At 45.0% G+C, this 23,719-nt stretch overlaps 1 protein-coding gene across 2 annotated transcripts in view; it reads left to right on the forward strand.

The window, feature by feature from the left end:
- LOC126278051 (uncharacterized) overlaps positions 1-23,719 on the forward strand; it is a 391,922-nt gene that overhangs the window by 346,676 nt on the left and 21,527 nt on the right. For both annotated transcript variants that reach the window (XM_049977856.1, XM_049977855.1), the window contains exon 2: positions 18,654-20,335. In XM_049977856.1, the coding sequence (XP_049833813.1) occupies positions 18,654-20,324 (1,671 nt within the window). In that variant the 3' untranslated portion in view covers positions 20,325-20,335. The remainder of the gene's footprint in view (positions 1-18,653; positions 20,336-23,719) is intronic.

A 23,719-nucleotide genomic window follows, 5' to 3' on the forward strand; every position in this document is an offset into this window, starting at 1 on the left:
CTTGATATCATAAACTTCAGACGCTGCAGAAAGCACACACGCACAGCGAAGTCCCGAAGCCGGCCGGAGTGGCCGTGCGGTTCTTGGCGCTACAGTCTGGAACCGCGGGACCTCTACGGTCGCAGGTTCGAATCCTGCCTCGGGCATGGATGTGTGTGATGTCCTTAGGTTAGTTAGGTTTAAGTAGTTCTAGGGGACTGATGACCTCAGAAGTTAAGTCCCATAGTGCTCAGAGCCATTTTTGAAGTCCCGAAAGCACGTGACAACTGTGGTTTAATGTAGATAACATGCGCGGAACGCAATGCTCACTCCAGAGATATTTACTGTATGCGAGTAACGCGAGACCGTTCACCACCACCGAGGCAGGCGTCGCTGCTCGAGTGCCAACCATCATTTCGATTTTCCCTAGAGAGGAGCTGCCCCAGGCCTTGGGTAGTCACACGCCGCAGTGTTTGCAACAGATCGTACCTTACACAGCTCTTATTTGGGAGCGTTTTAGTGGTGTCCAATCTTATACTCCATACCAAGTCTTTCCACCACGGTATCGGCTATTTTTGCTCATTTAACTCTGACAAATTTCCCTTCTGTTTCTCTCTTAGTACTTGTTAATCACCACACATTAACGTAAAACACAACACTATTTATAATTAGACAATACACAACACTAGGCATACACAGAATGCGGAGGAAATTACACTCGCCCTCACCTTCATTCGTTTGAATAATAACTGTCATCTTCAAACAAAAGTACACTCAGATATTCCTCATTCGCGACATACAATTTTAAAATTTCTAGTAATAAAACGAAAATAATGACATTCCGAGGGAAATATCCCATAAGACCAAACATAGTTGGGGATGATACACTTTCTGAGGAGGTCTCTCAGATCTCTTATTCAGGCTATGCTGTAAGTTTTGATGTTGACTGATACTGAAAATAAAATACATATATTCCAAGCTGTCTGTGGTACTATTAACAGAAAATTCGGCCATAGAGCCCAAAGAAAGACCATCACAAAATTCTATAAAGTTACGCTGTTCGTCCGGATCCGCGCTGGTGCTACGGTCGCAGGTGCAAATCCTTCCTCGGTTATGCATGTGTGTGCTGTCCTTAGGTTAGTTAAGTTTAAGTAGTTTTAAGTCTAGGGGACTGATGACCTCAGATGTTAAGTTCCACAGCGCTCAGAGCCATTTGAACAATTTTTTGATGGCTGTTCCAGTGTTATCGTGCCGGTCGGAGTGGCTGTGCGGTTCTAGTCTGGAGCTCAGCGACCGTTACGGTCGCAGGTTCGAATCCTGCCTCGGGCATGGATGTGTGTGATGACCTTAGGTTAGTTAGCTTTAATTAGATCTAAGTTCTAGGCGACTGATGACCTCTGAAGTTAAGTCGCATTGTGCTCAGAGCCATTGGAACCATTTGTGTTATCGTGTGGGAGCGACAGCTTGGATATTAAAAAAAATTAAAATTCAAGCAGGTTTTCTAAGGAAGACGAAGGGCTGCAGAAGAAGAGACATGATCAGAAATGAAGATATTAAAACAGAATTACAGAATTCTAATTTTTAACACGAATGAAAAAATTCCAACATATCATGATGATCGGAGACAACAATTTATGAGAATGCTAGGTCACAGAATTCCCAAGAAGATCCTGAACAACAAGCCGAATGGGGAAAACAGATATTGGAAAACATCGTAAAAGACGGGAATGCTTTTATTTGAGAGTTGGGAAGAAGCAACCGCCTAATCCCTGGATGTTTTGGTTCTGCGGTGACACATTGCCACGATCCATTCCTACACTAGGTATGACACTAACTAAACTCCTTAGGACGATATCTTATATCCGAGGCGGGCCCGTGATGGCAAATAACGAGACGCTAGTATGCGGGCTTGGGTACAGTCGGGCCGTGATTTCCTGGCTCAGTACTGGAACCGGGCAGGCGTCAGCAAAAGAGTTGGAAGTTTTCTGATTACGGAGCAAGACGACAATCCCATTTTTCTCCGTGAAGTTTTCGGCAGTCCGATACCTCCTGGCACGTAGGGATCCCGAGGAAAAGATCCCATTACAATACCGTAGGATGCCAGAATGGGCGAGGCGATAACTAATGACTGTCTCGATCGTCAGTAATAGACACTGTTCGGAAATATTGTCGACACTCGACGATTTCCAGTACGAGAGAAATCGTCGCCTTGCACCAATAAGGTTACGCCACTGAATGGCCCTTATAGCTAGTGTCTATTTAGTGTCTATTTACACGAAAGTTGTTTCGATATCTGGTGTTAGGCCGGATATCTGTGGAGTATATATTGTGGAGTGACTTGATTCTTACACGATGCACAGTACTGTCGTCATTTACGTTCTCTTATCCTGTTCATATCAACGTATGTATTAGCTCTGGCAAAGAGAGCATTTCTGGCCAAGAGAAATCTAGTAGTATCAACCATAATTTGAGGAAGAAATTGCTCAGAATGTACGTGTGGAGCACAGCATTGTATGGTGGTGAAACATAGATTGTGGGAAAACCGGAAAAAAGGAAAATCGAAGCACTTGACAGAAGAATGTTAAAAATTTGGTAGATTGATAGGGTAAGGAATGAGGAGGTTCTCCACAGAGTCGTAGGGAAAGGAATGTGTGGAAACACTAACAAGAAGAAGGGACAGGATTGTAGGAAATCATGTAAGACAATAGGGAGCGGTAGAGGACAAAAACTGTAGAGGTAGGCAGAAATTGGGATACATACAGCAAATAATTGAGGATGTAGGTTTCAAGTGGTACTCCGAGATGAAGAGGTTAGCATGGGAGACAAAGTCAGCGGCGGGCCGCATTAAACCAGTCAGAAGAGTGATGACTAAAAAAATTCTGTGTAATACCTTTAATCCTTAGACCCACCTAGACGTCCAGCGAAGTATTCATACACCGAGAAATTTACGCCGAGGTGACAAAAGTCATGCGACACCTCCTAATATCGTGTCTGACTTCCTGTTGTCGGGCGTAGAGTAACAGGTCGACGTGATACGGACTCAACAAGTCGTTGGAAGTCCCTTTCAGAAATTTTGACCTATTTTGCCTGTATAGCCGTCCATAATTGCGAAAGTATCGCCGGCGCAGGATTTTGTGCACGAACTGACCTCTTGGTTATGTCCCATAAATGTTGGATGAGATTCATGTCGGACGATTTGTGTGGCCAAATCATTAGCTTGAGTTTCAGACCAATCTTGAACTATTGTGGGCCAGTGACACAGCGCGTTCTCATCCATAAAAATGGAATCGTTGTTTGGGAATATGAAGTCTATGAATGGCTAGAGATATTTCCAAAGTAGCCGTTCATAACCGCTTCTAGTTCAGTTGGAGCAGAGGACTCATTCCATTCCCTGTTGACACAATCCGTACCGCTATGGAGCCGCCGTCAGCTTAAACAGTGCTTTGTCGACGACTTGGGTCCGTGGCTTTGTGGGGTCTGCGCCACAGTCGATCCTTTCCATCAGCTCTTACCAAATGAAATCGGGAGTCATCTGACCAAGCTTTGGTTTTCCAGACGTCTAGCGCACAACCGATATGATCACGAGCCCAGGAGAGGCGCTGCGGGCGATGTCGTGCTGTTAGCAAAGGCAATGGAGTCGGTCAACCGCTGCCACAGCCCATTAGTGCCGGATTTCACCGCAATGTTCTAGCGGAACTGTTCGACGTACGACCCACATTGATTTCTGCTGTTATTTCACGCAGTGTTGCTTGCCTGTTAGTACTGACGACTCTGTGCAAACTCCGCTGGTGTTGGTGGTTAAGTGAAGGCCGTTGGCCACTGCGTTGTCCGTGGTGAGAGGTAATGCCTGAAATTCGATATTCTCGGATCAGTCTTGACTCTGAGCGGGGAATGGTAGATGGAGCTAGACACACGGGACATTTCATTTCGGAAATCTTTGAGGGATTTCAATATTCCGAGACGCACAAAGTCTGTTAATTTTCGTCGTGAGGCCCTAATCAAATCGGAAACCTTATCACAGGACTCACCTTCCTACAAATGAGAGCTCCGCCAATGCACTGTCCTTTTATACCTGGTATACGCGACACTACCGCCATCTGTATATGTGCGTATCACTATCCCATGCCTTTTGTCACCTCAGTGTATGTTTAGGTGATAAACACAGATATTCAATATAATATCCGTCTTCGCACATGATGTTTTACATTTCATATATGATGTAAAGGAAGACAACGTTCATATGGTTTTGACGCGGACAGTATATGACGTTTATACTGACATTCGCACAGGTTTTTTTATGTAGTGCATTAGTTTTGTACTATTGGTTTAGACGTAAGGATGCATAATCATTCTTTGATTTGTGTTACAATGTTTGTTTCTAAATTTCGCAAAATAAACTCACCTAGAAGCCAAGTGACTAACTTAAAAATACAGGAACGCTATACCAGTAGGCAACACAGATGTTTGTCTTCACATATTCGTCATTATGTATTAGTTTAGATGTCTGTAATGGCTGGAAGATGGAATTGGCATTTTGTCTCCTAGAATTAGTTTTTTACCCCAGACTCTGGGTGGCATTTAAGTTTTTATGATTTATAATCTAATAAGGCGTGTGCCATGTCACCTGTTTGTTTCTTTGCACTGCAGAGATGCTGTGTTTTCTGTTCCCAACTGTAGTATAGGAGAACTGTAGCTGTGTGAGTCCTTAAGATTTTCTTCACTAAAAGGTCGGACTGCATCCGTCTCCAGGGATGTCTTACGATAAAGATCTGTCGCCTCTACAAAACTCCAGGCAGTCGGTAATACGTTATCTCGATCTTGTACAAATGATACATGCCTATGCTTTTCAATACTTGTAATCTGTTAATTCCACTTACACATCTTGTTGTGGTTGGCAGGAGAGCCAACCAGGGTTACTACAGGAGGCCGTTATGCACGCGTTTTAGCTCACGCAGGCTGGCGTGAGGTCTGGAACATGACAAGGGAATTAGAAGTGAGAAAAACGGACGTAGTTGGTGGAATACTTAACTTTAATCCATTAATGACGAACGTCGCTCTTTATGGTACATGATTCACAATATCAATAGTACGGATACTGGCGCCTTGCTAGGTCGTAGCAAATAACGTAGCTGAAGGCTATGTTAACTATCGTCTCGGCAAATGAGAGCGTAATTTGTCAGTGAACCATCGCTAGCAAAGTCGGCTGTACAACTGGAGCGAGTGCTAGGAAGTCTCTCTAGACCTGCCGTGTGGCGGCTCTCGGTCTGCAATCACTGATAGTGGCGACGTGTACTACCGGACCGCGGCCGATTTAAAGGTTACTACCTAGCAAGTGTGGTGTCTGACGGTGACACCACATTCCTCCCCCGCAAATCGGCGTACGGTTGTGGCATACGGCTTCCGCCCGCCGTGGGGAGGACCGCATGTTGACGTATGTGACGAGGTGGGGAGCCTAACAACAGGCGAGGCTGTGCCACCCGCACCCTACCATTCGGACCGCGGGGAGCGAGCAAACGCCTGAAAACCTGCTCCAGGGTGCACGCCAACATGCGGTGTATGCGCCCGTAGAGAGACAGGAAGGGCCGAAGGGTCGACCTCTATCGGACCGCGGCACCCGACGGGCGAAGACGACACATGGTCAGAAGCGGGCAAGAGTACCATGTCGGAGGACAACTGGTCCCGGGAAGCGATCGGCGACGCGTGACCCAGGAAGGCGCCCGGCGGTTGCAGCGACGCGTCCACTGCGGGTGTCGCCGGCGGGAGAGCAGGCGGCGGCGGCGGTGGCGGCGGCGCGTCGCCATGGGGCAAAGTGGAAGGCAGCGTCGGTAACACCTGGGGCTGAGGCGAGCCAGTAGATGGGTCTCCGGGGCGCTGACCGGATGGCACCGTCGCTGAAAGCAGACGGCGAGCGGCAGATCCTGTGCGACGACAGAGGCGCAGCTGATTGAGATGCCGATGCACCTCACCAGAGGCCCCCCAAAACCAGATACATAACGCGTCCGAGGCAGCGAAGAATGCGCCCTTCGACCCAACGCCGTGAACCTCGGTAGTGGCGATAGTAGACAACGTCGCCTGGAGCAAAAGCCTGTGTCTGCCGCTGCACAGGAACCTGATGCGGCGAATGTAGCAAATACATCAAGGTTCGATGATGACGACCGTGGAGCAACTCAGCCGGCGAGCGACCATCTCGGGGCTGAGAGCGATACGAGGACAAAAAGAGCAATAACGCGTCCTCCTGAGAATGCGACTCTTTCATCTTCAACATCTGTGACGTGAAAGTGCTGACCAATCGTTCAGCGGCACCGTTTGACTGGCGAAAACGGCGCGGACGTCAGATGTTGAATACCATTGGCCTTGCAGAATGACTGAAATTCTGCAGACATGAATTGTGGGCCATTGTCGGAAACAATAGTCTGTGGAAGACCTTCAATGCAAAAGATAGCGGATAACGCTTGGATGGTGGCAGATGACGTCGTGGAAGACATCCGGACAACAAAAGGAAAATTACTGAATGAATCTACCACAACCAACCATCGAGCATTCCAGAATGGACCAGCAAAATCAATGTGTAAGCGTTGCCAAGGGGAAGTGGCTTTTGGCCATGCAAAGAATTTCCGCGGTGGTGCTGATTGTTGTTCGGCACACACCAGGCAAGAAGAGCACATATTCGTAATCGCGGCATCGATTCCGAACCAAGTACAGTGCTGACGAGCAAGTTGTTTCGTTCTCACTGTACTTCAATGTCCTTGGTGGAGAAGCTGTAAGGCAGAGGATTGTAACGAACGTGGTACCACGACCCTGGACTGATCATTATCAGATCGCAAAAGCAAAACACCACGTCGTACAAAAAGTCTCTCCTTGTGAGCAAAAAATCGGCGAACCAACAGGTCCCCGATCCGTGACTTTGACAAGGGCCATTGCGTAGCAACAAAACGCAGAACGGGAGCAAGGACTGGGTCGGCAGCTGTGGCTGTAGCTACGCGACGAAAATCAGTCGGAAACGATTCGACCACGTCATCGGTTTCCGCATCTATGAACTTGCAAGCAAGTTCGGAGGAATCGAATGCCCTATCCTCAGCAACAGGCAAGCGGGACAACGCATCGGCTTTTCCGTGCTTAGCAGTGGACCGATACAAGATATCGTAGCGGTACTGCGAGAGGAAAATAGACCAGCGAATGAATTTCTGCGCTGTACGTGGAGGGACAGGCTTGGTCGGATGAAAAAGTGATGTCAAAGGTTTGTGGTCTGTGATTATGGTAAAGTGACGACCATACAAGAAATCATGAAACTTTGTAACACCAAATACGATAGCCAATGCTTCTTTCTCGATCTGTGAATAATTTCTTTGCGCAGGCGAGAGCAGTTTGGACGCAACGGCAATAGGGCGATCGTGCGATCCAACTTTGTGCGCAAGCACAGCACCGATCCCGAAATCCGATGCATCCACCATCAACAAAAGGGGCTTCCGGGGATCGAATGGCGTAAGGCAAGTATTGGAAAGCAACGCCGATTTCAAATGACGAAAGGCGCGTTCGCATTTCGTCGTCCAGACGAACGGAACACCTTTGCGCCGTAAGCGATGAAGCGGAGCTGAAATGGAAGAGGCATGCGGCACATATTTATGGTAATAGTTGATTTTTCCCAGCACACTCTGTAGCTGCTTCAAATTCTGCGGCGAAGGCAAGTCTTGTATGGCACGAAGGTGCGTGGGACTGGGATGTATGCCTTGGGCATTGAGTACATGGCCCAAGCATGGCAAGTCCCGAGCAAAAAACACACATTTGTCCTTCCGTAAGCGAAGACCATTTTGTCGCAAGGCCTGAAATAATGTTCTGAGATTGGCCAAATGTTCTTCTTCCGTCTTTCCAGACATCACAATATCGTCCAGATAATTTGCTGCAGTAGGGACCGACGCACAAACAGTTTGTAGATATTGCTGAAACAATGCAGGGGCGGATGCACACCCGAATGGCAGTCGTTTGAATCGATACAAACCAAGATGCGTGTTAACCACCAAAACGCGCTGGGATTCTTCGTCCACCGGTATTTGTAGTAAGGCCTTGCAAGGTTGCAACCCACGCCCGATTAGTCTGACCTGCCGGCGTTTTGCACGAAAGAGGGTATACCGTTTGGCAACTACGTTGACTGATTCTTTGAAATATGCATCTAATGCAGACAAAATTTCTTCGTAGGACAGAGTTGCTACGTCGCGTCGGGGAAATAATTTGACCATCACACGGTACGTGGTCACTCCTACAGAAGAAAGGAGGAAAGGCTGCCGCTCGTTACCTTGAATTCTGTTGGCGTGACCACTCCGTCCAGCTTTCCAGTGCAGCATCAAAAGGTCGAAAAGTTGGTGCAACAGCGTGTTGTGGCTGCGTTAGCGGTGAAGCGGCTGGTGCCGCATCGTTTTGCATCGCACGTTGACCCTGGACGAGCTGTGCAAGGGCATCCAGTAAGGCCTGCGTCTGCTGATTCTGTAAGCGATAAAATTCGGACAGTACATCTGGAGATCGTTGCGAAGCCTTTACACAAGTAAATCAGGGCAATTTAGAAAAGAACGCGGTATTGCCTCGTCGCCAATGTTGTGGTTGGCAGGAGAGCCAACCAGGGTTACTACAGGAGGCCGTTATGCACGCGTTTTAGCTCAAGCAGGCTGGCGTGAGGTCTGGAACAAGACAAGGGAATTAGAAGTGAGAAAAACGGACGTAGCTGGTGGAATACTTAACTTTAATCCATTAATGGAGAACGTCGCTCTTTATGGTACATGATTTACTATATCAATAGAAACTGATCATGGCGCCTTGCTAGGTCGTAGCAAATAACGTAGCTGAAGGCTATGCTAACTATCATCTCGGCAAATGAGAGCGTAATTTGTCAGTGAACCATCGCTAGCAAAGTCGGCTGTACAACTGGGGCGAGTGCTACGAAGTCTCTCTAGACCTGCCGTGTGGCGGCGCTCGGTCTGCAATCACTGATAGTGGCGACACGCGGGTCCGACGTATACTACCGGACCGCGGCCGATTTAAAGGTTACCACCTAGCAAGTGTGGTGTCTGACGGTGACACCAAACACCTAGTGACGTATTCATATAATCATACGTTTGTGGTAATACGATAAACACAGGTGTTCTATATACGTAATTAACACTCTTCTTTGTACATGATGTTTTATATGTATATAATATGGAAATGAAAGTAGCAATCATGTGTTTCTCTTGATTTAAATCGTATCGTTGGACGACAAGGAAGGTTTCTAATGACCCAATAAATTTTTGATTTTAGTAATTGTGAATTATTGATTTTGGTATATAAAATGTATTAAACAGATTTTGAGATTCTATAAGAAAGAACAATATACTCCTTTTTCAACATGACTTTGTTGATCATATTTGTTGTACATTTTGATGTATTACTTAGAATTTATATAGAAAATAATACAAATCTAAGTACAACTCGAAATCATTTTAATTCCATTTTATGAGATGGATCACGATGAACGTCATTCCACTTATACCCCCATTGTGCACCTAGACATTGGGCGATGTAAGGGATGTAGATGAACATTGTAATTTTATGGTTAAAAAAATAATGCTGTTATTTTTAACGGTTATCTGTTTATAATATTCTATGTATAGCACAGGTTTTCAAAAATAAAATAACAACAAAAACATATTTTGAGCCATGATGATGAGAAATTCGAAACATAACTATGGACATTCAGATGTAAATTATAAACATAACACAGAGTACTCCAGAATACCAATTTCCAGCTTGAAGATTTTGTTTCTAAATTATTGTCTATATTTAGCATTTGCGAGGCGAGCCTAATTCTTGTTTCTGAACGTACGTCATACAAATTTTAGCCTGCAAAATTATGAGAAGTAGATACATTAATTTTACGTAAAAATTTATATTTTTCTCTGAGTTGGATTGTATAATAATGGAAATAAAATGGTCCTTAATAATGTATTGCCTATTATGTAGGTATGTGTGTTTTATGCTGTATGTGAGAAAATAATTCAGCCAACTGCCACAGCACCCTCAGATTGACGTACATAGAGATCGTTGTGTTTATACCACTTGTCTGTTAGTTGCCAGCTGATGGTGAATGAACGCTTGCAATCGCCGCAATATAGTTACGATAATGTTTGTACATAATACTTTTGTATTTGAGATTCCGATGTGTAGTGATCTTCATGCTAGTATGAAGTGAATATACAACGTGAAGCGATGTGCAACATTGATGGACAATATGTAGTGTAAATTGTAAAGCAAAAGGTATGTTATAATGTAACGAGGCAGTTTATCAAGTTTAGTTTCATGAGTGTAAGATATTTTCCTATAAACTTCTGTTCATCCTCTTACAGATCCGATGATCGCATCGTAGCTCTTTTGAAACGGGTCATCCAATAAAATGTTTTTTTTTTTCTACCTTCTTCTTCAGCAGTCTTGGTTTGTGAAGTTTTATTCATTTAATATACGACGGGGCAGCAGAATGATCACACAGTCTTTCTCGAATACATGATTTCGTGAGAACATTATCGGCTTTCTTCGAATGATAATCCAGTTGCGTTTCCTGAGCATCTCTTTTTACACTTTCGTATGGGCTGTGGGCATTACATTAGGAAATGAGATGCTTGAAGTGGTAGATGAGTTTTGCTATTTGGGGAGCAAAGTAACTGATGATGGTCGAAGTAGAGAGGATATAAAATGTAGACTGGCAATGGCAAGGAAAGCGTTTCTGAAGAAGAGAAATTTGTTAACATCGAATGTAGATTAAAGTGTCAGGAAGTGTCTTCTGAAAGTATTTGCATGGAATGTAGCCATGTATGGAAGTGAAACATGGTCGATAAATAGTTTAGACAAGAGAATAGAAGCTTTCGAAATATGGTGCCACAGAAGAATGCTGGAGATTTGATGGGTAGATCACGTAACTAATGAGGAGGTACTGAATGGAATTGGGGAGAAGAAAAATTTGTGGCACAACTTGAAGGGATCGGCTGATAGGACATGTTCTGAGGCATCAAGGGACCACCAATTTAGTATTGGAGGGCAGCTTGGAGGGTAAAAATCGTAGGGGAGACCAAGAGATGAATACACTAAGCAGATTCAGAAGGATGTAGGTTGCAGTAGGTACTTGGAGATGAAGAAGCTTGCACAGGATAGAGTAGCATGCAGAGATGCATCAAACCAGGCTCTGGACTGAAGACCACAACAACAAAATGGGCTACATGTACCTGTTACGACCCGAGCTCGTCCCTGAATTCATTCGATGTCTGTTGCCACTCCTGCGTGATAAGGACACCAAACACTGGAACAATACTCTAGAATTGATATTGTATTCTTTCTGATATTCGGGAGCACTCCATATTTGACACACTGAGAGTGGCTTGATGAGGGGTGACGTTGTCACAGTGGGAATGACAATGGTCCAATGTTTAATAATTCGTAAACTAAAACAGTCTTTGATCACAAAATAGATAAAAAAAACTTGCGATCAGAGACTGTCTCAGTTTCTACGAACACCGATAGGCTCGATTGTCATTCAGACATCCCTTTGTGCAAAACAATGGTTTTAGACGTAGCTGAAACCGGTACTTTTAGGTATAGTACTATCCAAAACCTTGAAGCACGCGTAATTTGTAGAATTACTGAAAGTTGTAAGTCCGCATAGGTTGTAACAAAAATCTTCATTGTTTATGTACTATGAATTGTAACAAAAATCTTTATTGTTTATGTATTGTGAAAGGAATTTCGACATTTTGATATCATCAGCTTGCATGGGGCAACAGTGCCCGCTTAACAACATGAAGTTGTCATGTACGGCACCATGGTACCGAGCATTAAAAAATCAGTTCCATACTGTTAATTGGGTGTCATCGCCCCACGACATCTGGTGATGACAAATGTCGAAACTGCAATCGTAATGTATAAACAATAAAAGTTTTTGTTACGGCCTATGTGGAATGAGAACTTTTAGTAACTTTAACAAGGCTGTGGACCCAGTCCATACTTGGCACACAAAAAAAAAGACCTGTCCATAACCCAGAAGTTGACATCGCTTACTCCCATATCACTGCTGTTGTTCCTCAACCAACTTTTTTCATTAGTAACTTCACAAGACCTTTGAAGTAGCTTCGTAATTTAAGAACTGTAGCGATTCACTGTACCGAAAACGGTTTAAAGCTTTTGTGAAAGAGTAATGTTTTTTTCGTTAGGGGAAAGGGGAGAGGTTAATACAACGGATCTTATTTTAGAACTTTACTTAAACAACGGTTTTATGTTATAGAATAAATGGGAAATTTGACGGACTGAACGAAGTGCTACACCCTCATTAAGCTGCACAGACGTCATATAAACTGTAGCAGAGATACTGGCAGTTAATGTTATGAAAGGGAGACGCTGGTGAATTGTTTTCAGCTTATCAGCCTTGCTACAGAGGCTTCTTGAAACAACGTTTCAACAGATTTCTTACTCTTCATCATTAGGCGAGGTGCTTATTTTACTCAAGCAGTTTCACCTCTTACCTGTTAGACCTTTCCAAACCAGAAAAATCTCCAAGATTGTCACTGTGAAACGAAAACGCGATCTCCGTGTCAGTAAACAGTGGCACTTTGCACTAAGCTATGGACGCAGGCATTTCTCTCTTAAAAGGGAATATTTCTTTTCTATCGTATCATTATTTCGTGTTTTTATGCACATGTATGGAATGATAGCTACAGATATGTCTTAATTTTGTCACTCCCTTTCCTTTCTTTTCTTTTCCATTCTGTCGTCGTCTAGTGGTGTTCACTGATGTTTTTGATTGAACTGACTTCACTCCTTTAGGAATATGTAAGTTTTCAACACATATCAAAAGAAGTTTTGCATCACCCCAGATCCCAGAACTCCTGAAGACATACGTTGACTGTGGATATTGTGTCACAGACACAGTCCCTTTGACTGTTCAGAGATATCGCTAAACCTGTCCAAAGATGTAAACAACCATGCATGAGCAGCGCCTATTACAAGGAGGAGGTCCGACAGCTGATCACTTCCACTCATTCCACCAAAAAACACGACTCGTGTTGTCTGTAGTGTAGGCATGCCTAGAGGGTCAGTTACGGCGGTTCGCTCACGTCCGCGTTATTACTTTGTGTCAGGAAGGGGTCTCAACAAGGGAAGTGTCCAGGCGTCTCGGAACTGAACCAAAGCGATGTTGCTCGGACATGGAAGAGATACAGAGAGACAGGAACTGTCGATGACATGCTTCGCTCAGGCCGCCCAAGGGCTACTACTGTAGTGGGTGACCGCTAGGTATGAATTATGGCTCGGTGGAAACCTGAAAGCAACGCCACCATGTTGAATAATGCTTTTCGTGCATCCACAGGACGTAGTGTTATGACTCAAACTGTGCGCAATAGGCTGCATGATGCGAAACTTCACTCCCGACGTATAAGGCGAGGTCCATCTTTGCAACAACATCATGCAACACGGTACAGATGGGCCCTACAACATGCCGAATGGACCACTCAGAATTGGCTTTACGTTCTCTTCACCGATGAGTGTCGCATATGCCTTCAACCAGACAATCGTCGGAGACGTGTTTGGAGACAACCCGGTCAGGCTGAACGCCTTAGACACACTGTCCAGAGAGTGCAGCAAGGTGGAGGTTCCCTGCTGTCTTGTGATGGCATTGTGAGGGGCTGACATACGCCGCTAGTGGTCATGGAAGGCGCCGTAACGGCTGTACGATACGGGATGCCGTCCTCTGACAGATGGTGCAACCATATCGGCGAGGCATTCGTCTTCATGGACAATTCGCGCCCCCGTCGTGCACATCTTGTGAATGACTTCCTTCAGAATAACAACATCACTCGATTAGTGGCCAGCATGTTCTGCAGACATGAACCCTATCGAACATGCCTGGGATAGATTGAAAAGGGCTGGTTATCGATGACGTGACCCAGCAATCACTCCGAGAGATCTATGCCGAGTCGCCGTTGAGGAGTGGGACAATCTGGACCAACAGTGCCTTGATGAACTTGTGGATACTATGCGACGACGAATAGAGACATGCATCAATGCAAGAGGACATGTTACTGGTATCAGAGGTATCCGTGTGTACAGCAATCTGTATCACCACCTCTGAAGATTTCGCTATATGGTAGTACAACTTGCAATGTGTGGCTTTTATGAGCAATAAAAAGGGCGGAAATGATGTTTATGTTGACCTCTATTCCAATTTTCTGTACATGTTCTGGAACTCTCGGAACCGAGGTGATGGAAAACTTTTTTTATGTGAGGAACAATAACTTTTACAACTATACATTTCTGTAGGGTTATTTCTCTATTTCTATTGTGAATGTTACTTAGGTTATTAATGAAAGTCGGTGTCACTGCGTTGTGTTCCTCAGCGGCTAAGTGAGTGTCACATTACACACTCAAAAATACTGGGCTCAATTCTCGACCACTTCTTAAATTTTTCTGTCACTTATCACTGCGCTGACCATCGGCAGTTATTTGTTAACTAGTGACACGTCGTGGCTTTATACGAGTAGCGCTACGTATTTGTGGCCGGATGACCTGTTTATTTATGTATTGAGAAGCGATATGATGATGTGACGCTTGGAGTTACGTAGCGCCTCGAATTCGGAAGGAATTTTCAAAGAGTCACATAAATTCAATATTAGTTTGTAAAGATAAGATTGCGGCGCTTAGTTCTGGAATTTACGTAAACTTCCCAAAAACGTTGGTCGCAGAGGGAAAAAAAATAAACAGTGCAATCTGTTGGTTCTTCCGTGTGCTATGAGACTAAAAGCACCGTCTGTTGGTTCTTTGGTGTGCTACGAAACTAACAGTGCTATCTGTCGATTTTTTAAATATGCTATTATGTGATGATCGTGTCACTGAGGTGAACATCTGAACTACTAAGTTGAGCAAACTCTTAAAACTTTAAGTTAAGGTATCTTTTTTTGCGATCCGATTTTGATGAAATAAAGCCCATAAGGTGCCTCCAAGCTAGCTCACGTCACTTGCGAAAACCTCGCGAAAGTTCGTCCAGTAGTTTTGAACATTCAGACGGACAGACATAGTTTTTAAAAATAGTTTTATTGTATTCTGTTACGCTCCATACACCACCCGCAATAAGGTTTTGGTCAATATTTTTAATGTACAAACACAACGTTTTTACAGTTTTATTACTGCTACAAAGAACTATATAATAAATGACACGGTCTGCGCGGCTCCCCCCGTCGGAGGTTCGAGTCTCCCTTGGATATGCGTGTGTGTGTTGTCCTTAGCGTAAGTTAGTTTAAGTTAGAATAAGTAGCGTGTAAGCTTAGCGACCGATGACTTCAGCAGTTTGGTCCCATAAGACCTTACCGCAAATTTCCAATCTCCAATAAATGACAATACTTGTTACGCAGTTTCGTAATAAAATGTACTTCATGTTACGATGTGTTTACATAAGCCATATTTTACTGCTATGTGTGGCTACAGTAGTGTGCCATAAACGTTGCTGCAATACGTGACAGCATTGTGGTAGGGCTTTGCAACATTGCTGATGGAGCAGGGTGTTGGAGGCAGTAGCTGATGTATAGCGAAGACGTTGCCGGTGTTGTCGATCAAGGATGGAAAATATCTCTTGCTGGTGGACCATGTACGCTTCTGATCTTGTCTGTTAACGCTTCCACCTCACATACAGACTGTTTTCCTCGTACTGACTCCGAAAGCGCTGCAGTGCTAGGTCATTTAATCTAAGCGGCACAACAACATTACTCGTGCTTCGCTTTCATTTCATGTACATAGGTGCACTTCATTTATCTGTTGTCGACAGGAAGCAGAAGTGGGCAAATGAGACCGCCATGAATTCCATGAACGTAATAGGTATATTTACGGCCTGAGCTATGAAAGACAGAAGGTAGTCTAATGCCCGTTCACATTAATGTGGTCACTGCCTATGTTCCACGTCGACATGCAATAACTACTCACAGATGGCAGCACTAGCAGTGGAGGTTATATAAAGCATGTTAGGGCTCTTAATGTGAAAAAGGAGAGGCTTGTCTGACGTCCAAAAGGGCATGATCATTGGCTTTCGGACCACGGATGGAAGCATTTCCGAAACGCCTAAGGTTGTAAACTGTTTGCGTGCTGGCATGGTTAAAGTATACCGTACATGACATAGTGGTACAATCCAAAACTGGCACTGAGGCAACTGTGCTGCACCCAGGCTGTAAATAGCAGGGGCCAACGATGGCTGTGGTGACATGTAAGGGCGAACAAATGTGCAACTGTTGAGCAGCTGATGACCCAGATGAACCAAGGGCCACCAACGGTATTCTGAGTGACCGTTCAGTTAACGTTGCTGCGTATGGCCCTCCACAGCAGGCACCTGGTTCAAGCACTCATACTGCCTGCTGTTCATCGGCAACTGGCCGTCCAGTGAGTGGCGACAAGTGGTCTTCTCTGGTGTTTTATGCTCCATCCGTCAGATGACTGTTGGCGTATACAGCCCTGCATCAATCATCAGAATGATCAGGGCTGAAGGAAGGAGCGTTAAGGTCCGCGAGGAATGTTTTCGTGGCATTCCCTATGTGATTTCATCATTATGGAAAGCACGATGGATCAACACATGTCCTTGGGGACCATGCCCACGCCTATACGCAGTTTGGTTTTTCGTCAACGCCGTAGCATCTACCAACAGAACAATGCAATGTGTCGCACGGTGCGCAGTGTATGGGCGTAGTTCGAAGAGCACGAGGATAATTTACCGCAATCTCGTGGCCACCAAACTCCGCGGATTTAAACCCAACTGACTCTCTGTGGGACCACCTCGATCGCGCTGTTCATGCCATTGATCATCCATCGAGAAACCTAGCTCAGCTGGCCATGGCACCTGGGTTGGCATGGCTCCAGATCCCTTCTGATACCTTCCAGAACCTCACTGACTCACTTCCCCCATGTCTGTGTTGCAAAAGACGCTTGTGGCAGGTGGTCACATTAATGTGTCTGGAAAATGTATATACAAAGACCTAAGTACGGAAAAGTACATTTTCGCGGCTACCTGTGTAATACGAGAGCTGCGGTGGTGAATCATAATTGTAGGTCAGTTATGCTTTCTTTCATTTAAGAGGATGCTGTTCACATACCTACCATTTTACATTATTTTAGCATGCATGGTGATAACTATATGAAAAACATATTTGTAGCACCTACCAAATCCTGGCGAAACCAACGTAGTTGGATATATGGAGCATGAAATGAAATCAAAATCGAATGAGATGATACGACCAAACTAATAAAAATTTGTATTGGCCTGGGGCTAGTTGTTCGTAATGTTAATTGTAAATAATGTGTGATGTGAAGCACATTAATGAAAGGAAGGTCAAACTGTGAAAGATATTAGTAAATATTTCCTGCATTGGCAAGAGTTACATATTAATGAATCGCATATAGATTGCTAAGACTAAAGTAAGTGCTCCGTATTGTAAACCGAAATTACACGATACACACATTAAAAAAAGCTTTACATCACCTCGGTTCCGAGAGTTCAGGAACCTGTACGGAAAATTGGAATAGAGATCAACATAAACATCATTTCCGCCCTTTTTACTGCTCATGAAAACAACATATTGCGTGTTGTACCACAATACAGCGAGAGCTTCAGAGGTGGTGGTCCTGATTGCTGTACACACCGGTACCTCTAATACCCAGTAGCACGCCCTCTTGCATTGATGCATGCTTGTATTCGACGTGGCATACTGTCCACAAGTTCGTCAAGGCACTGTTGGTCCAGATTGTCCTCAACGGCGACTCGGCGTAGACCCCGCGCAGTGATTGTTGGGTCACGTCATCCATAAGCAGCCCTTTTAAATATATCCCAGGCATGTTCGATAGGCTTCATTTCTGGAGAACATGGACGCCACTCTAGTCGGGCGATGACGTTATCCTGAAGGAAGTTATTCACAAGATGTGCACGATGGGGGCGCCAATTGAAGAAGAATGCCTCGTCAATATGCTGCCGATATCGTTGCACTATCGATCGGAGGATGGCATTCACGATTCGTACAGTCGTTACAGCGCCTTCCATGACCACTGTCAGGTTTCCTCCGAGCCATAATTCATAGGTAGCGGTCATCCACTACAGTAGTAGCCCTTGGGCGGCCTGAGCGAAGCATGTCATCGACAGTTCCTGTCTCTCTGTATCTCTTCCATGTCCGAGCAACATCGCTTTGGTTCAGTTCCGGGACGCCTGGACACTTCCCTTGTTGAGAGCCCTTCCTGACACAAAGTAATAACGCGGACGCGAGCGAACCGCCGTAACTGACCCTCTAGGCATGCCTACACTACAGACAACACGAGTCGTGTTTTTTGGTGGAATGAGTGGAAGTGATCAGCTGTCGGACCCACTCCGTGTAATAGGCGGTGCTCATGTATGGTCGGGTTTAGTGACATCTGTGAACAGTTAAAGGGGCTGTGTCTGTGATGCAACATCCATAGTCAACGTCTATCTTCCAGAGTTCTGGGAACCAGGCTGATGCAAAAACTTTTTTTGATATGTGTAAGTGAAAAGTGTGTCAGAGAATAAAATATATAATAAGGAATCGAAAACAATTTTTTTAGGTCACAGCTAAACCATACTTGTTATCATACTTTTCTTTGACCTGATATTATCGTTTGTTTAATTTCAGGAAAGGAGGAGAAAACGGAGACAGCCTGGTATGCCACGCAGTCGCAGTTCGGCTCAGAAGAAAAAGAAGCGCAGGGGAAGACCACTGAAAGTCAAGAAACTTTTTCTGGTGTCCAATGGAAACGGCATGTGGGAAGTGAAGCATAAACCACGATCGGGGAGAACACAAAATGTTAGTCGGGAGACGCATCTAGACGATGTTAGTGAGAGATCTCTCAGTAAAACCGCTAGTTCTTCGAAAAATGTAGAGCCAGCGAGTGGAGAATGGAGCTGTGATATTCCGATAAATGGAGACCTTCTTCTGGACGGAGACGTGAAGACTAGAGGTTCTCCAAGAGCAAGAAATAAATGTTCACGGACCCCATGCAACACACAAGTGAGGAATTCCTTGATTAATACAGAAGTTTATGAATGTACTCAACCAGAGAATAGTCGTGTTTCCACTTCCGATAGTAGTTTGATTAACAACATTGATGCTTACGCACCTGCAAGTCCTGATGACGAAGAAGCAGATCCTGACGTGGTTATTGTCGAAGAAGTAGATGAAAACGATCCTGACGTCATCATTGTCGAAGAAGCAGGTGAAGCAGATGCTGACGTGATTATTGTCGAAGAAGTAACGAACCAGACACTTGGAAAAGAATGGTGTGCGGATCGTGGGAGCGAGCCAGTGTTCGATTTAGGTGCTTCACCTGACGTCCACACAGAAGAATTTGTTGACACGGATTGCAGCCGGGAGGTTGTTGCCATGGAGGTTACAGAATGCAGTCCAGAGAACTACGCTGGATTTCCAGACGCAAGGTGGATAGAGCCGAGTGAGACAGAACAGTGGCGTCAACCGCTCTTGCCTGCCGACCAGTGGGAGCAACAGCCGCTTCGACGTTCACAGCTTGAAGCAGATTACGAAATGCCCAAGCAGACACTGTCACAAATACCACCGTACCCAGGACCGCAGATCCAGAAGCAACGTATACTCGAGGAGTTGCTAGAAATGAATCGCGTTCAGCTCCCTAGAGCTTCTCCGCAGCCACAAGAGTTAGTTCCCTTGAACGTGTACAGATGGCACAAGCCTCAAGCGTTTCCCGAACGATGCCAGAACCGGAACAGCCCGCCCACTTGCCAGTGTGGGTCAGTCCACGAGACAGCTGTCGACAGGCCTGCGAAGACTGTAGATAGACAGACTTGGTTGCAAGACAGTCGCCTCGTTCTGTGTGAGGAGCAAGTAGAGAAAGAAACTCGTATTGGAAACGCTTCACAATTTCTGAAGACGTTCCACGAAGTTCTCTCAGAGTGCGAGGATGCCGTTCCACACGAAGCAGTGTTCCAGGATCCAGAGACTCCGTTTCGTCAACACTGCCAGTGTCCCACGGCTCAGCAAGAATTTTCTGAGAAATACGAGTTTCAGCACAGTTACGGGACTGTGAAGACGGAGGAATATCAGTTCCAGCACAGTTCCAGGACTGTGAAGACTATCTTCACAAACAGCATCCCCAGCCAGCGTTTCATTGCGGCTCAGTCTGTGGCCGTCGATCGCCAAGTGATCTACAAAGAAGAGTACAAAATCATTCCACAGCCCCAGCTCGAGTGGAACATTTCAGATGGGGATATTCTAGGCGACATGAATATGGACCTAAATTTCAGTCGTGGAACGCTGGTGGGCGTCAGTCCATAATGACCGACAAGGTATGTCATAAATTATTGTATCATCTACGATTTTACAATATTTTTGCTTTGAATTATGTGAATCTATTTCTGTTCCTAACACACATAGTGACTTTATATTACTAAGGTCAGTATGAAAGTTTTGGGAAATTAATGCACGTTCTTCTTTTCAAAAATGATAACTTCTCAAAATACTTATAGTCAAGTTAAATTTAATAGTGTATCCTCCTGGTATATCCCGTTAAAGACGACTGATACAGTTTCCAATAGAGTGGCAACTTTATTCTGTTTTCGCCAGCATCCAAGATAATCTGGTGTTTGTACCTGAAATATAAGAGGCGGTCAAAATGTTTCTGTCTGAGGGCGTTGCTGGCAGCGTACACTCTGCAGGAAAAAAAAAAGACAACAAGGCACCGCGAAGGAAGAATTCGAATCGGACGGAAATAGGTAGATGTGAGATACGAGGGGCGTTTGAGAAGTCTGTAAGTCCGAGAGATGGCACCACCAGCGCGTATCGAGGTCATGTTTAGTTAGTAGCGTCTTTGGAAAGAGTGCACACCAAGTTTCAGCCATATTAGTCTATTTGTTTGCATTTGGCATTCGTATGAATCAAGGAAGTCGAGTGAATGTCAAAAAATGGACGAAAAGGAATTTCGTGTGGTGATTAAACATTACTTTATGAAATGCAAAACACCTCAGGTGACTAAAGAGAAGCTTGATAAACATTACGGTGACTCTGCACCTTCGATTAGAACAGTTTATAAGTGGTTTCAAAATTTTCGGAGTGGCCATATGGGCACAAGTGATGCTGAACGTTCTGGACGCCCTGTGGAGGTTACGACCCCAGAAATTATTGATAAAATCCATGATATGGTGCTGGATGACAGAGGAGTTACGGTGCTGTGGGCATCTCGAATGAACGGGCACATAATATTTTGCATAAACATTTGGACATGAGAAAGCTATCCGCAAGATGGGTTCCGCGATTGCTCACGCTTTACAAAAAAACGGAATCTTGTGAAGTGTTGCAAGGATGATTTGCAGCTGTTCAGGAAGAATCTGCAGGACTTGAAGCGTCGTTTTGTCACTGTGGATGAAACATTGATACATTACAATAGTCCTGAGACCAAAGACAAATCTAAACAACGGGTTACCAAGGAACAATCTGCACCAAAAAAGACGAGGACCATTCCTTCGGCCGGAAAGGTTATGGCGACTGTCTTTTGGGATTAGCAACGGATAATCCTCATCGACTATCTGGAAAAGGGTAAAACTGTTACAGGTGCATATTATTCATCGTTATTGGACCGTTTGAAAACCGAGCTGCAGGAAAAACGCCGGCGATTGGACCGCAAAAAAGTGCACCAGCACACACCTCAGGAGTTGTCGTCGCAAAATTAATGGAAATAGGATTCCAACTCGTTTCACATCCCCCCCCCCCACCCCCATTCTCTACTATTTATTCCCCAATTTGAAAAAAATAGCTGGCAGGACAAAGATTTTATTCAAATGAGGAGGTGACTGCAGCAACTAATAGCTATTTTGCAAACTTGGACAATTCCTTTTATTCAGAAGGGATCAACAAATTAGAACAGCGTTGGACGAAGTGTATAAGTCTAAAAGGAGACTATGTCGAAAAATAAAAAGGTTCACCCCAAACACGTAAGCAGTTTTCATTTTTGCACGCCCGCATCTCGTGGTCGTGCGGTAGCGTTCTCGCTTCCCACGCCCGGGTTCCCGGGTTCGATTCCCGGCCCGGTCAGGGATTTTCTCTGCCTCGTGATGGCTGGGTGTTGGGTGATGTCCTTAGGTTAGTTAGGTTTAAGTAGTTCTAAGTTCTAGGGGACTGATGACCGTAGATGTTAAGTCCCACAGTGCTCAGAGCCATTTGAACCATTTTTGCACGGACTTTTCAAACACCGCACGTACTTTTGTAGACAAACAAATGATTACAATTTCAGAAAAGCTGGATGATTTAATCAACAGAAAGAGCTTCAGAGATTGAAAAATTCGGTGATGGACAGAGCTGTTGGATATCCTTCTGAGGGATAGCGTGCCGAATTGTGTCAACTGGCCCAGTAGATCGTAAAAATCCCGAGATATTTGGATGGCTCTGACCATAATGTTCCAAACGTTCTCAGTGGAGGAGATATCCGCGGACTTGCTGACCAACGTAGGGTCTGGCAAGCACGAAGAGCAGTAGAAACTCTCTCAGTGTGTGGGCGGTCACTATCTTGCTGAAATAAAAGCCTAGGATGGCTTATCACGCAGAGCAGCAAAATGGGGAGCAGAATACCGTCGACGTACCGCCATGCTGTAAAGGTGCCGCAGACGACAGCCAGAGGGCTCCCACTATGAAAAGAAGTAGCACCCTAGAACATCACCCTTGGTTGTCGGGCCATATGGTGGGCGACTGTTGATGCCCCACCGCTGCTCGTACTCATTTCAAAGTGGGTCTTAAAGTGTTGCCTGCTATAGGGCCCGACACCAGGGAGTGATGGTCTGGGCTGCCACTTCTTCTCATAGCGGGAGCTCTTTTGATGTCATCTGCGGCACCCTTACAGCTCAGCGGTACGTTGACGGTATTCTACTCCCCGTTTGGTTGCCCTTCATTCCTGGGCTTATGAGACCTGAGTTTCTCCTGGCGTTTACAATTTTCAAACAACTTATGGGAATTCAGCCAGGTAATGTTTACAGCGACCGCCGATATTTCGGCGCGAGTACACCCCGCCATTTTCAAGGAACAAACTGTAACGGACAGGTGAGGTACAGACAAATTTAAAACCTCGGTTCTTGGAATAAAGCTTTTTGACAAGGGAGAGAGCAGGACTCCAACTAGAGTTTACGCAAAAACCTCCATCCCTGTTTACAAGGTTGCTCGCTAATTTAATCGCAACAGCCTCTTTAATAACGCTGTCCCAATAGCTGGACGTGCATGCCAATATCTCGGTACTGTTATATAACATAGGATGACCAGTAGCCAAACAATGTTCGGCACTAGCAGAACTGCGTGGCTGCTGGAATCGTATGTGTCGTTTATGCTCAGTACATCGGTCCTCCACGGTCCTGATAGTCTGACCAATGTATGCCAAGCCACAGCTACAAGGAATGCGATATCCCCCACCCCCCTTTCGCAAACCAGTGTCATCCTTAACAGAACCCAAAACCACTCTAATTTTAGATGGAAGTCGGAAAACACATTTCACACCGTATTTCCGCAAAATACGACCGATCTTGTTGGAAGTGCTTTCTACGTAAGGCAGAAAGGCAGTAGACTTAGGTGTCGACTCAGTATTTTCATCAATCACCCTTTGCACAGTTGGTCGATAGCGCAACGCACGTTCATTCTGCCTTTTACTATACCCATTTTGACGAAATGTAGCTTTAAGATGGGCAGCTCAGCTG

This window comes from Schistocerca gregaria, chromosome 6 (genome assembly GCF_023897955.1).
Source record: "Schistocerca gregaria isolate iqSchGreg1 chromosome 6, iqSchGreg1.2, whole genome shotgun sequence".
Lineage (NCBI taxonomy): Eukaryota > Metazoa > Arthropoda > Insecta > Orthoptera > Acrididae > Schistocerca > Schistocerca gregaria.